General features: G+C 48.0%; 4 protein-coding genes across 4 annotated transcripts; 2 read left to right on the forward strand and 2 right to left on the reverse strand.

Annotated features, from left to right (window-relative positions):
• Positions 1 to 1,124: 1,124 nt before the first annotated feature.
• Positions 1,125 to 2,893, forward strand: N7471_011433 (uncharacterized protein; the record flags this gene model as incomplete). The annotated part of the gene is made up of 7 exons (XM_057284152.1): positions 1,125 to 1,238; positions 1,323 to 1,478; positions 1,571 to 1,703; positions 1,772 to 1,987; positions 2,045 to 2,634; positions 2,694 to 2,810; positions 2,867 to 2,893. 7 exons carry the CDS (start codon positions 1,125 to 1,127, stop codon positions 2,891 to 2,893), a joined length of 1,353 nt encoding a protein of 450 aa, XP_057130418.1.
• Positions 2,894 to 2,960: 67 nt separating this feature from the next.
• On the reverse strand, positions 2,961 to 4,343 carry N7471_011434 (uncharacterized protein; the record flags this gene model as incomplete). Its single annotated transcript, XM_057284153.1, has 1 exon — positions 2,961 to 4,343. One exon carries the CDS (start codon positions 4,341 to 4,343, stop codon positions 2,961 to 2,963), a length of 1,383 nt encoding a protein of 460 aa, XP_057130419.1.
• A 491-nt stretch (positions 4,344 to 4,834) lies between these two features.
• Positions 4,835 to 6,886, reverse strand: N7471_011435 (putative MFS phosphate transporter; the record flags this gene model as incomplete). The annotated part of the gene is made up of 2 exons (XM_057284154.1): positions 4,835 to 6,347; positions 6,402 to 6,886. The coding sequence occupies 2 exons, from the start codon at positions 6,884 to 6,886 to the stop codon at positions 4,835 to 4,837; spliced, it is 1,998 nt and encodes a 665-aa protein (XP_057130420.1).
• A 5,114-nt stretch (positions 6,887 to 12,000) lies between these two features.
• N7471_011436 (SUR7/PalI family protein) lies at positions 12,001 to 13,835 on the forward strand. Its single transcript, XM_057284155.1, has 3 exons — positions 12,001 to 12,769; positions 12,849 to 13,229; positions 13,394 to 13,835. The coding sequence occupies exons 1-3, from the start codon at positions 12,650 to 12,652 to the stop codon at positions 13,640 to 13,642; spliced, it is 750 nt and encodes a 249-aa protein (XP_057130421.1). The 5' UTR covers positions 12,001 to 12,649; the 3' UTR covers positions 13,643 to 13,835.
• The last annotated feature ends 1,073 nt before the right edge of the window (positions 13,836 to 14,908 follow it).

Genomic DNA, 14,908 nt, shown 5'->3' on the forward strand with positions numbered 1-14,908 from the left:
AGCTATAACCATGCAATCCATGGTGGAGCAATAGGTTAGTTTCTTTGGGATTTCTTGTGTCGTATGTACGAGAAGTGGACGGGTTTTTATGATTCGGAAGGCAAATTGTTGCGATTTGCTTTCCAGGCGATGCCATGATCGCTCAAGTGTAATTACTTCATGGGTCTGTCCGTACTGGACTGGCTCATTTGTTTCCTTAGTCTATATAAACCTGTATCTTATTGTTAAAATGTGATCATTACAAGTCTTTACAGTTCATTTGTGTTCATTCTTCTTCCAGTCTGTAAATCTCAAAAAGACACTAACATGCAATATAATTCTAGTAGCTAGTAGCTGCACCCATTTTTGTCTTATCCATCTGTCTCCTGATATTTATTATGAGTTACTCAAAATCGTCAAGTGAGCATGACTCTAGGTGGTGCCATCAATGCGGCAATTCTGATAGAACGCCGCAAGAAGGACTATGTGAGGATGACCGTACAAACCTCATTATGAAGGTCTCTAAAATGCAAAGTCTGACTCCATAATTCCTCTCGTAAACTTTGTCTTTCATAGATAGGACCTGGCTTATGTGGAAAGAGGGCGACCCGTCTTGGCACGAGCTTTTTTTTGTTCTCGTCAGGACTCAGACTAATCACTAGGCCTGGGGGTAATTCAGGCCTGTTATTTATCCTCGATAAGCCATCTGGGCACAAAGCGCAGTTTCCCAGAGTCTGGGTCGTCTAGAACTACTACCACGAGTGTTACCAATGCAAGCCACTGAAGGACGAAGGGTGAAGAACGCAGTATATGGAAGAAACCGATGCAGTATCCTTGGCCCCATAGAGAAGCTGATAAACTTAGAAAGAAACAGAAGTGTCAACTGTGTAAAAATCGTAAGGATAACCCGTGGACATGTATAAGAATAAACAATTCTATAGATTGACCTTGGGATCCAGGGCGGGTCCACTCTATATGCGGCTTATGTAATCTCGTGTTGTCCGCAGTCTTCTCGCTCAATCGAATCTCGAACAGCAAACAGCGCGCCATGAGATCAATGAGATAGGAAAATAGATTTCGACTGATCGATCCTATACTTAAACTATTTGACACCCATCAAGAGGCCAAAAAACACCAACGCAGTTATGACGTCGCTCTCATTGTCGCTAGGCCCGCCAGCCTTAGTCCAGCTCCACGACGCCTTAATATGCCTGTCAAAATTCAGCGAAACAGTCGCCATCGAAGCAGAGCCCGACATCGTAGGTTACCTTGCCTGGGTGTGATCAGTCCAGTGCAAATTCTGGAAGCCTGCAAATGAGATATTCTGGCTAACTGTACCCCAGCTCCGCCTCAGTGCGCTCAATTCCACCAAGACGGGGTTTGCCTCGTTCGCGTTCGAGAAGGGGGTATTCTTTGAGGCGTATGTTTTCAACTCCAGCAGTGATGGACGAAGTGGTAGTGTTTCGCTGGACCGGTTTTTCTGCCAGATCTATAACAAAGTGAGTACATAGACTGTTGTTCCCTTGGATTTATATCCTACAGCATGTTTACGGGTGATTATTCCCTTGCTTTATGCTGATACGGGATACAGGCGCTTCTCTCCATATTCCGCGGGAGAATTGACAAAAACATGGACACAGCCGTTGAACGCTGTGACATGGAATTGCATGAAGATCTGCAGCAAACCGAGTGCAGACTGACAGTGAAGATGATCTGTGGACTAGGTAAGATACACCCTTGCATAGATCTGTCTTTTCTGACTTAGATTCCATATCTCTGACACTATATATAGGCGTGATCAAGTCATACAAGCTGACCTACGAACCAGCGGGAATTCAGCATGCCGTCTTCGACAAATCCAAAGCTACCAGCATGTGGACTGCTGATCCACGGTTCCTCAAGCAGCTCATTGAGCACTTCAGCTTATCTGCCGAGCAGCTGGACATGTACTCTGATTCCGGTAGAGCGGTGTTCACGAGCTTTACAACAAAGATCACTGAGGGCAAGGGTATGTCGAGTTCGCCTCCATCAAGCCTCAAAGTTATAGCTACTAACACCCCAACAGAAGTACTAAAACACCCAGTCCACACATCCGTAGCAGCAGACAAGCGCGACTTCCAAGAGTACTTGGTCGAAGAGAACATGCACGTCGCGATCAACCTGAAAGACTTCAAAGCCGTAGTTGCGCACGCCGAGACGGCAAACGCCACTGTAACAGCACGGTACACCCGACCCTGCAAGCCTCTTCAACTGGAATACCGATTCCAAGGCGTCAACGCGGAGTTCACAGTGATGACCCGCGGCCAGGCAGATAACGAAGAGGTCCCCAGGTCAACACGGACGACACTCCCACGGCAGACGCCCGCGCCTGTCCCAATTTCAGCGACCAGGCCGCGCGATACTCGCCCTTCGGTGACACCAAGTACGCAGATGCCTCCACCGCCACCGCGAAGCAGATCGATCCGTCCTCTCAATGGATCATCCACGCAGGAGAATCTGAGCCAGAAGGCTAGCGCAGATCGACTGGCGGCGTCTGGGCTTTCGATGGAATTCGATAGTCTTTTCGTGCCTGCTGATGATGACCGGCAGTGGGATGAGATGAATGAAGAAGAGGAGCCGCAGGATATTCTTGGATGGGATGCCTCGGGAACACAGGTATGCGGCTTTTTTTCCACCTCTGGTGTGTGTAGACGGGTGGCTAACGAACCGCCCAGGACGCATTCGGGGCATCTATTCGCGATGCGGAGCCTTCCTTCTCGAAACAGGATGGTTCTCACGTCGAAGAGCCAGACGATGAGATGGGTCTTCCGCCGACACAACGTTTGTCTCAGGTATGTGGATGCCGGTTCTTGCGAGACTTTGATACGCGTATGCTGATAGTTGATAGGTTCGTCAATATGGTTTTTTCGACTGAGAAAATCCCCCTGTCAAGGGCAGTGCAGTTGTCAGCAACTCTCAGCGCTCCCAGGTCCCAAAGGCGATCATGTCACAATAATCCAGCTAGTCGCACACCCCGCTCCAACCCCGTCGACCTTCCCATCCGCACTCACGGCTTCGGGGAGCGAAATCACATTATATGTACCCGATACATTTCCCTGGGAATCTGTATCAGGCCCACAGTTCCCATGCTCGCCCCATCCAAACGCCGCCACTCGACCATCTCCCAGCAGAGCAAGGGCATGCTCACTGCCAACGGCGAGTTTAGCAGGGGTCGGAAGATCCGGCGGTGGAAGTTGGCCACGATCATTGCGACCCCAAGCAACAATGGAACCACCAACAAAATCAGAATCAGAGTCTGTCCGTGCATCCGATATCGACGGTTCCACCGGTCCCAGCCAAGGCGCAGCATGTACATAGACCCCATGCCAACTAGCCGCAATACTAGTATAGCTATAACGAATAGTACCTCTGCACCCTCCACAATCACCTTGGTCATCATGTTGTAAATGATCTCCATCTCCACCTAGACCTCCATCGTCCCCACCATCCGATCCCGCAAGCAAAGATAAACTCTTCGGCACACCCAACACACCCCATCGATTCCCCCCATCCCCAAGAACAACAAACTGCCCCCGCCCCGAAACAACCGTAAACTCCCTCCCGCAAGCAACAGCCTCCGCGAAAAACGGCACGCAAACCCGAACAGGAGAATAAGCAATCTTAGCCCCTCGGTTCTCCGCCCCGAGCTGGCCCTTCCGAGCCCCGCCCCAGCCATAGACATCCCCATTCGAGAGCACAGCAGCCGAATGCGCCATCCCGCTCGCCAGCGCTGTGATCCTTAACCCCGTTGGCGGAAAGGAGGGGATACATGCCCCGGCGACAGGGGCGGGGGTGTTTTGTCCCAGGCCCAGTTCTCCTTTAGGTGACGAACCGAATACGAAGAGTCGATCTTCTGTGTCGGGATTGCATCCATGGCCGACGTCATTGCTGCTGCTTCGTGGCACGGATGCTACAGCAATCGTGCCCTCCCACGTGGCGGAGACGTGTTTGAACTTGGATACCTCTGTGTCGGATACAGCGTCTGAGAGCACCATTCGACGAAAGCGTAGGATGTTTCCTTTGTTGTCGGACTCGGGCTCTTTTGGATTTTTGGTTGTCCTGTGCGGCCCGCACCGTCCGTCTGCATTGCAGCCGGCAACGTAGATGGAGCCGCTGGCTGTTAGGAGGAGGGTGTGGTTCCCGCCTGCTGCGATGGTGATGATTTCAGATTCATCTGCGAGGTTGGTGCTTTGAGTGGTGGTTATTTGGGATCCTTGGGATGGCTCTGGGTGTTCGAAGGAACATGGTGTTGGTGTGGAGACGTCTTCTTCGTGGCCGATGCCTAGTTGGCCTGATCCGTTGGAGCCGAAAGCGAAGAGTCTCATCACTCTTTATTTTCTTTTTCTTTTTCTTCAATGTTTTATGTTTGGGGTATCATCGAATTTGACTAAGTGTGCGGTTCATATACATCCATCGATGTCCAGGTGCCCAGCGTTGGAGAAAATACGATGTTAGTCAGCCTTTCTGCCTCAGGCTAGTTACAATATCAGTCTCTCTCTTACAAGGTTGTTGTTGACTACGAGTCTTAAAATTTGATGAATGGTCTTCAAGAAGGATATGTAGCAAGATATCCAAAAGTAATATCAATATCTAATCAATCAAGGGGCCCGCTTCATGTGTCAAAGCAAAAGTCATGCAAGTTCATATAGCAAGTATGAAGGTTTCCAAAAAGCGACTGAAGTGTATATGCATGATAAGTTTTTTAAGAAAAAGAAAAATTGAACAAAGGGGGAATTATTTATAGCTAACTTTATAAAGAAATTTGGTTCATGGTCGCATCACAGGCCATAACCTGAGGACCGAGCAAAGTGACCGCTTAGTGCTTCTTCTCGTTGGGGGAACCATCCTCAGACTCGCTCTCCGCAGGGGGAGGCAAGGTGAAGGTATCCTGCTTAGAAGTCACATTCTTCTCCATGCCCTTGAACATAGGGCTGGTGCGGTGGAAGTATGTGTGCACGTGACCTTCGAGAAGCGACTCATCAGTGTCAAGGGAGTCGGCAACTTCCTTCTCAGCGGTCTTAGCGGCCATGGCGGTCTCCCACTCAATGCGGTACTCCTCGACCTTCTGTTGGTAGTCGAGTTCGGCATCGTAGTAGCGGGACTTGCGCAGGACGTAGCGCTCATACCATGACAGGTGCTTGGGGTGCACGGCAGGACCGTGGTACTCTTCCTCGCGACCCTGGCGGAGATATTCCCATCGGCGCTCCTGCTCCTTCAGGTCCAAACCAGTGGTGTCGGGAAGGAAGAACGCGGTGATCACAGCACCAGCCAGACCAAACCAAGGCACAACGTAGAACTTGGTCTGGGTATCGATGTAGTTGTACAAGACAGCGGCCAGAAGGGCACCGGCCTTACCCCAGGCAGCGGACATACCGTGAGCGGAGGCACGAATGGGTGTGGGGAAAACTTCGGCAGCGACCAGGAAGGAGACCGAATTGGGACCGAACTGGTTGAAGAAGGAGCTGAGGAAGTACATCGTCTGGAAAGCCTTGATGTTCTCGGGGCGACGGTAGTAATCGAAGTTGAAAGCAGGGATAACGAAGAGAATGAAGCAGAGCAAGAAACCAATGATCTGCATCCATTTGCGACCGTACAGCTTGTTGTCGATCAGGAACGAGGCCATGTAGTATCCGCACAGAGACACACCAACATTGACCAAGTTCCACAACCAGGTGGGCATAACAGAGTTAGATTGGGGACTGATCACCTTGATGAACTCGCTTTGGAACAGCTTGTTGCCGTAGAAGAAGACATCGTTGGCGAACCAACCGCCGGCAGTTGCGAACATGCGGAATCCGAAGTACTTGAAGGTCAGCTTCAGAGACTGGGCATCATAGCCAGTGACGGAAGCCTTCTTCTTGGCAGCGGTAAGTTGCTTGCTAGCAGCCTTCATATGGTAGGCACGGTAGTACACAAGCCACAAAGTACCGACGGCGGGAATTGCGAAGGAAACTCGGTAGGTCCACTGAACAGAGACGGTGGAGTAAGGGTTATTACCACTGCCGTGGTGGAAGCAGAGCAAAAGAATGATGAGCAAAACCTGGTTGAAGAACTGACCCCAACCCTGCATCAGGAAGGCACTGGTGACCTTGCGGCCACGGTGCAGGCGATCTTCTTTGGTGGATACCTTTCCAGAGCCGATCGCGTTCTCCATACCGCTGGTGGCAGTCATGGGGTACTCGCCACCAACACCGATACCGTAGATAAAGAGACACCAAGCATAGCAGATGATCCAGCCATTCTGGGTCACACCCCAGGCGGCAGTCAACATAACAAGACCGAGAAGCATGATAACGGCATCCTGAATCAAACCCCATCGACGGCCAATCCTAGTCTCTCGTTAGTACGGTCTCATTTCCACGGGCAGTATAATTGCAACTTACCAGTCACCCAAGACTCCAACCAGGATCTGACCCACGATGATACCGATGATCTCGAGGTAGTCGATAGCGTAAATCCACTGCTGGCTACAGGTCTTGGCGTGTTTCCAGCAATCAGGGAAGGCTGATTGGAAGAGAGGCTTGATGTTGCCGATAGAGAAGAGCACGTAACCCTCCAGACCGAGACCAGCACCGGGGAGGACCATGTTGCGGAAGTAGTAGGAGATGGGCGAGAGAGGATCCACCTTCATCATCTTCCAGATATCATTCAGCTCTCGCTTGGCCTCCATGTTGTTGTAGGAGGTGACGAATGTGATCTTCTTCCAGAGCGGGAGATCAGCCCAGTAGATGCCCTCGGGGGTGTAGCTGTCATCGGGGCGAATGAGGGAATCGAAAGCACCCTTCTCGTGCATGTCCATATCCTCCAGCGGGTTTTGGTCTCCCGACATGTCGGGCCCATGAGGGGCACGAGGACCAAAGTCGGCCATGGTGGGAGTGTTCACTGAAAGGTGTCGCGTGAGCAAGAACTTTGCCTGATAACAGGTTCTATTCCGGAAAGGGAAGAGTCAAAGTGACCACAGTAGTTGGGGAAGGTGAACGACTTCGACCCAGGAAAGCGGCAATGGACTCCTTAAGTATGAGAAAGGTAGGTGGGAAAAGAAGTGAGAAGCGAGGGAACCGGAGCGTGTGGAAGACATGCAACGGCACAATTAGTGGCGTCTCCACTCCGAACTCAGAAAAATTGACCAACAAAAAAAAACCTTGGAAAGTTAGAAGGTAAGAACCACTCTATCTTGGGGTGCGGGCCCTCTAGGGCCCTCTCCTGGTGCGGATCTGGGCCTCCTCTTGCTGGTTTTGGCTCCGGAAACAGATTTTCTACTTTTAGCGGGTCAAGTGGGTCTGATATGGAGCTGCCGGGGACCAATAAAATGTGCACGTGGAGGCAGAATCATAATTCATATTGACACCGCCTGCAGTTTGTGGCAGATCTTCCAAACTTTCGCGGGGGCCATAAATTCTGCTCACCGTTTGAGTTTGACATGGTTACAATAATTACTCCTACATCAACAATATAAGCCTACCTATGTGTTTATAGTTATGAAGCGTCTACAATGTACAGGATTTAATATATGAACCTGAAATGTCAATTCTTAGTTAAACCTCATGCCAAGGCAATGCCAATGCAATGCCAATGGGATGCCCTCGGGCAAAGTGGCAACCCTTATCCAAACACCGAGTCCCAGACCGGAGGTCATCTCGGATCCAAAAGGGAATCTCATTTACGCTTTGACACACGTGCAGACTTTTCGAGGTAATTGTCCATCTCTACTCCGTACAATAGGCAAAGAAGCAATCTCCCTCCCAAAAATCACTTCCACATGGACCAGTGCCAAAACGGGCCGCATCTGGGCCATTTAATATTGACGTAGTGGCTGAGGCAGTCCCACGCTAGTTGGCAACCCCGGGCATCTTCCATGCATGATCTCTGACCAATCATCGTGCAGCGTTTGAACATGTGCAACTCCATTCTCCGCACCTTCCCTCGAAATCTAAACCTACCTTCAACACGTGTTATCATGTTGCGTGTCACTGCTGTCCTACATTCCGATCTATCCGGTGTATCTATTGGATGCTATGGACTAGATTATCATAGACGCGAATTGCCAGGCGAAATCTGCGTCGATTGAAACTAAAATTGTGTACTATCGACCATCTAGGACCAGAGACGCGACTGATATCGATACATGCGAGCATGTCTACATCAAAACCTTCCAGAATCTTGGCTAAAGCTTGCTTTGTTTCCTCGCATCAGCCCAAGCATTTCCAAGCAATTCCAAGCATGTTAAGCAATGATGGGCGTACCGGCACGGCGTCGCCAAGTGAGCGTCTATAATGCTTGGTCCTCTAGGGCTGGATTTGAGTATGGCACGCACGTGCTCGTATTTCGCGCGTTCAATAGTCCGGAACGAGAGGTCAATTCACGCGTGGTTTGATGTTTGATGTCTCGGGCAACGCCCGTTTGGGATACTCGGGAATGCATCAAAGAAACTTTTGTACCCACCCAAGCTGTGCCCTGCGTATGACATGCGCCCTGCAAACCGATTTCGCCTAATTTCCCCTTTTTTCCGTTTTAATTCCAAGGGGCTGCGCTAAATGCTATATTTTGCGTGGATACCTGGATGATCTCGGGCTGCACTGGACATCTCATGATGCCGGCCAATGACGGTAGATGACTTTCTTTGCTTATTTCGTCTTGCTTATTGGCTGCTCAAGTCTGGAATTCCACCCTTGCAGTTCCCCTTTCCTGGCTCCGTACATCAGTTGCTTTCTAGAAAAGCGAACCTTTCTAGAAGATTGCCCAAGTGTTTCAGCCGTTATGTACTCCGCACATGTTCCCACACTGGGAACTTCCAAGGTTGTCTCCAGATGCTGTGGATCCAGAGCGCGTCGTCTCATTATGGGTATTCGTCTCAGAATGGGTACGGCGTACACAGCACTACATCGCAGGCACTAGTCCACTAAATAACCAAGTAGGAAGGTGCGCATATAGTGTTCGGTATCTCCGAACCTCATATAGCCACTCGAACAAACCCGTGGACATTTGGAATAATCAATAATTAGTGTCGCGGCGTGTCTAGACTCGAGACATGCCCAGGTGACACCCTACAGGCCTAGATCCAGATTTATTGGAAGGATTATACCTAGATATCCTTTATCCTTCTATCATATCAGCACTTAGCGCACACTTATCTACAAGTCCGGTTGCTGGTAAGTTTATTTTGCTTTTTGCACCGATGTCTCTGCCTTGCATGTTGGTTCACGTGGTTGTGTTACAGTCCCCTATAGGGGACGCTAAAGCTGTATACGCGGATAGTCTTATGAGAAGTGGCGTTTAGCAATATTATTGGCACAGTCATACGAGTGAGATATTAATGGCTCATCCTACTGTGCCATTATCAACTTCAGTCTGACCTATGTTGCATTTCAAGTTCTGTTGTGTAATCTCCTGAGGTCGGTCTCACTGCTTATGGCGTGGTTTGACATGGCCTAATTCGCCCATGAGCAGATGACAGGAAAACAAAACACATACTAATCGTCCGATGTTTCAGCCCTGGATGGTTCAACTCAACATTGGATGGCCACATGTACGACTTTCTGTAGCTAATGCACCTATAGCCTTGATGTCATCCCCGATATCCTAGATAGGCTTGCCAGGGGCCAATGTGCGAAATTCCCAAGCCCATCAAAATCTACACTAACCACCCTAAACAAACAAAGGGAATTTCGTAAATCTCACAAAAAAATATGACTTCCAGCTTGGGGAACAGAAGCTAAGACATTATGTCTCTAATAATACGAAGCCTACTGAGAGGACCACGTCGAAATGCATGGTTGCAATGTGAGATAGATTGAGTAGCTGAAGAAGTAAAAAAACTAAAACCATCACACACTATGGCTTGTTCAAAGATTCGGTACATCAACGGAGAACTTGACTCTATAATTCGGTCCCGACAGGCTACAATGTATATAAGCCTCCGGGGTTACACACATATCACAACCAGCAAAATTAGGAAGATCACTTAGCTTTGTGTCTTGGGTACCTGCTCCTGCTTACACGTTGATCCGTTCTGCCTTGAACCCAGAGAGCAAACCTCTATGGTAAATCATCTTTAACGGATCTTATTCCCAACCTTGGAATAATAGTGAACTGACCAAGGTGTACTCTAGGGCTTCGGGTCGGATTTCTAGAGTAAAGCGAGTCCTTCCACGTAGCATATGGTAGATTGTTGCGATGACTGGAAGGGGACATTTGGGCTGGCAGTAGTGAAACCAGGGGGGGGGGAGGTTATAGTCGCAGGTAGGAACGTCGCGCCTTCCAGAAAGATGATTTCAATTACCTAATTAGGCAGAGATGCACAGTGGGAAGGAATGACAACAAGTACATCTATGGATGTTTAAGCATGAATGTTCCAAGGTTGAAGTGGAACTTAAATCGCCTTGACCAAATCAGTCTTTGTTGATTGATTTTCCAGTCAACAGAGTGCAAGACACGGCTACGTACATGTGTAAATAAAGCACCTTCGGGGTCTCTGAAATATGCATGTATTTCTTATCGCTAGTGACATCAATAATCCTAATATGGCAGTATCTGTTGTGTGCCTTTACCCTTTAGCGAATGTCTAGTGTTATTCATAAACATGCAAAGAATATAAGACAGTTAAATATAATTGTGGAAAGCCCATCAACACCTACACAGTGTTGGTGGGCACCACCGGTAGCAACTTGTAATGATTAGGTATCTTTTGTATAGACTTGCTATACAAAAGATACAACATTGTTAATTATCTTAACCTTCAAAATACATAGTCAGGGGGAGTATGGAAGATATATATATGTAAATGGAATCTCAATTATTTGGTATCAACCAAAGAGTCATCATGTGGCGTTTTATAAGGTGCTCTTTACACTTCTGTATAATATATTTAGAATTGATATTAGTAGTAAATTGATGAACTGGTCTTTTCTTATATTTTTATTTCTTTTATTTTCGTGAAGCTAGTTTGAGAGTTGAGAAAATCGATGTTATGCTTTATGGATGTTGCGGTGAAGTATCCTTTGTATGGAGTTGCTATACAAAAGATACTTTGTTCTAGCAACTTGCTATCCGGTGGAAATTTGCTATCCGGTGATGCCCACCAGCACTGAGTAGGTGATTGTGGGCTTGCCACGCTTAGTGGAGATGAGATAGATGGCCTTCCTCCACCTTGCTCTCACATTTATATTGACAAGGAATACGGCACGATATATCGACACGTCTTACAACTGGCATATGATTGGTTGAGTATATTGACTAATCTGCCGCCTCGCTCTCCGCCTCTCCAGGGCTCCTTCAAACCTCCATGTTTACTTTCTACTATTCTATGTTATAATCTGACTCTGATGTACGAACATGATATTAGGTATGCATTATACTCCAAGCCTTTTTAGAAGACTTTTTAGCAAAAAATTGTAAGGCTTGGCATGCTTTTTCCCCCTTCCTAGTGTCATAGTTAGAAGGACCATTTATTGGTTAGAATTGGACAACTGTAGGCAGTAGAATAACGGTGAAAGGCATAGTTCCTACAAAACGACTTTCAATATGTAACATGCGATATTTGGAGTATCACGATAGATGGATCTATGATGCTGTTTACATATATCTATCCATGGATGTACTCAATTTTCTGCCACTGAAAACCCACCTGGGCACCTAGGCGACTGCTCAACCAATAAAATACCCGTTCTCCAATGTGACGCTATATTGCACCGTACAGGAACATCAATAGGTCGGATCGTAGTCATAGACGAGTATTTCCTTATTTCTCTGACATCCGGGGGCAATCCAAATGACTTAGTGCATCTTCCATCAGATTATACAGGTAGATTTTGAACCTGTCGGTCCGAAGAATCTAAACTACATATGTAGTCGAGAATTCGAAGTTTCTGTGTCGAGGTACAAGAAAATTTATAGAGATGTTCCAGTCTAGAGATTAGTGTAAGAGCATGTGCAAAAAGTTGTCAACCTGGGAAGTGGCCAAAGCAATAACGTTGGTACTAAACCCCCCTGTCGCTGACGTCAAATCTCTTGTGATCTAATATATAACACTCTCACATCCCTTCATCTCTGAGATCAAACCCTTCCCCCGCCCATAGATAAAATGCATATCCAATTCATATCCAAATTAATTCATCAATGCCAGCTCCCACGAATAAAACACAAGTACGATGTCGACATGCAAGATCCTTCGTGGCTGGTAACATTCTGAACATTCCTGAAGCTCACAGGACCACACCCATTCCCTTCCCACCCAGCCATCATACCTGGGCCACTCCAGACTTTCATTTCCAATAGCTATACGGCTTCTATTTTGTACCCGATCATGTATACATTCCACGGAAAAAAAATCCAATCTCGATACTCCATACTATGCGGAGCATAGGGTGGTGGGTGGTGTTCCCGCCCTTTCTAACAGCCCACGTCTGGAATGAAGCCATCGTGAGAAAAGATCCCGATCCCCCCGATCGTCCCGATTTCCAGTATGGTACGTATATAAGGATCGCAAAGAGGGCGAGAATCGCAGATTCGGGTGTCTTTTCTCATTGACAATCGAGCTTTCACACCATCTGCTGTATCCCCACATACTGCATACTGGATCCAACTACATCTTGCAGAAGACTAGAACTAAACCAACGCATACACCCGATTCACCATGTCGGGCTTCAATGGCCTATTCCAGACGGTGACAGTCTTCATCGCATTTATACTCACCCTCCTATGTCTCTTCGCAGGGACGCAGAGAAACTTCCTCGAAGATGTGGATCTCTTGACGGTAAGTCCGGTCGTCTCCAACTACTCTCTACAAGTGGCAGTTAGACAGAAATCTGACTTGGCCCCGTCTATCCATTTAGCTTTATACACCCGCAGTCAGTAAAGACAGTGGAGCCCGCGATTTCTATTCCGTCCATGCCATGTCCTACTGCCAGGGAACACTGGTAACAACCGACTCCGGTGCAGAAGTCACGCGCAACGTGACCGAATGCTCAAACCGCACGCTTCTATCCTCATTTGACCCGACACAAGCCTGGCCGAAGGAGATCACCTCCAGCGGGAATATGGGGTGGCCGCGCGTGATCAGCGATGACTTCCACGCCTTCATCATGACAAGCCAAGTCATGGCCGTGATGTACTGTATCGGAGTTGGCGCGATGGGTGCTGCGATGCTGGTACGAGTATGGGCGACTCTCGCTCCACGCGCATCCCAGGGCCTGTTTGAATTTTGGTTTTTCGTGGTGAGTTACATATACATGTACACGATCTGGTGATGGATATTACCCCCTACATAAACTCTGTGACGGCATGTCGTCCGTGCAGGCTGTGTACTTCCCAGTTCAGCGTGGTGCATTTCGCATTTCCCCAGAGTACGAGAAGTGGCTGACATGGTATCATTGATTAGCTCGGATTTTCTAGCATCAGCATCGCATCCGTAATCGCAACCGTCATCGCCTTTGAATTCGTCGCTCTAATTAATGCTCACGGCAAGGGCTCGGACGTGTCAGCCCAGTACAGCGAGAAATTCCTCGGGATGAGTTGGGCCGCGGTGGGGCTGTTACTTGCCGGTAGCCTTGCTTCCTTTGTGAATGTCTTTGTTAACAAACGGGCTGCGGGTGCGCCTGCGCCCGTCTCAAAGGATATAGAGGGGTAATCAGCACCCAAAAGTAAACAAGAGAGGGAGCGGTGATGGTAGCCAGTCGGAGAGCGCAGTTTCGGACGGGGGGCGGACATCGGAGAAACTCGCGAAATCGAATATAATCCATCCCATAGAAGATAGAGAGCCATTTATGAATCGAACGATACCACCTTAAGATTATCCCGCGTAACCAATATAGAGTCGTAGACAATCTAACTAGGAGTCGTTTCAACGGAAATTGCGAAGTTGCCAATCCGGCCACTTGCTTTTGCGCGATATCTGAGGGTTGTGATGTTGAGCCAATGGCCGGGCCCGGAGGTACCGCGAGGGTTAGGTTTTTCCCCCTAACTTCCAGGGGCTAAGGTATGTTGGGCAGTGCAAACCAGGCAGCCATCCTGGTAGTCTATAGGGGCTAGAGCGCCAGAGCATGGAAGGCAATGGATGCACTTCGAATAAAGACCTCGGCTTGATGGAGTGGCCGCGAACTAACGAGGAAAAAAATGGGTCTGGGCTGTCAACCGTTCATCCGACGTCACCACATGTGGATATCAGTTGAGGTTCTATTGAGTATGAGAATAGTCTTGAATATTCTTGAAGTGACCACACACATTATACCTCAAACAACGCCTCCAACCAATACTCAGTAGGAATCCGTACATTCCGTATAATGGCTCAGACTCCGAGGACCACTGTACTCCGTTAGATGGTTCCCGGTTTGTCGGCTGATTTTCTCCGAAGTCTACATTTTGCCAAGGTTCTTGTCAAAGCGCGAGGTATTGACGAATATGGGCGGGTTTTCCCGGTGATTTTATTCTTTCCATTGTTTTGCCGGTGAGTGGTTTCCCGAGTGAATGCACATGAAATGAAACCTATAAGTTACTTAAATAGGAATAATGTATTGTGTATGTTTGTATTATATGGATGTTCTCTACCGGTCTTTGAAGTATGGTTGCACAGACATTAAAGCGGGGGGGGGGGGGGAGGAAGAAGTGTAACATCTCTCGGGTCAATAGTCTTCTTTGTTTAGAATGTTAGAGAGAGAATTATAGAATGATAGAATTATAGAATTTAAAACAGAATATTACAGAATAATACAGAATAATAGAATAATTATAGAAATAATAGAATTATATTCATAATGTTCTCATATTAGAAACATGGCGGAGGCCAGTCCCGCTGCCCTGATATCTATGAAGTCATCGTCACTCTCTCCCAGGAACCAGCATTTTCCAAGTAAATAGCGGCTTTTAATAGTTCTTTCCCTATTTGTTTCCCTATTTG

The sequence above is a fragment of the Penicillium samsonianum genome (assembly GCF_028829775.1).
Source record: "Penicillium samsonianum strain IBT 33392 chromosome Unknown utg000007l_segment0_segment0, whole genome shotgun sequence".
Lineage (NCBI taxonomy): Eukaryota > Fungi > Ascomycota > Eurotiomycetes > Eurotiales > Aspergillaceae > Penicillium > Penicillium samsonianum.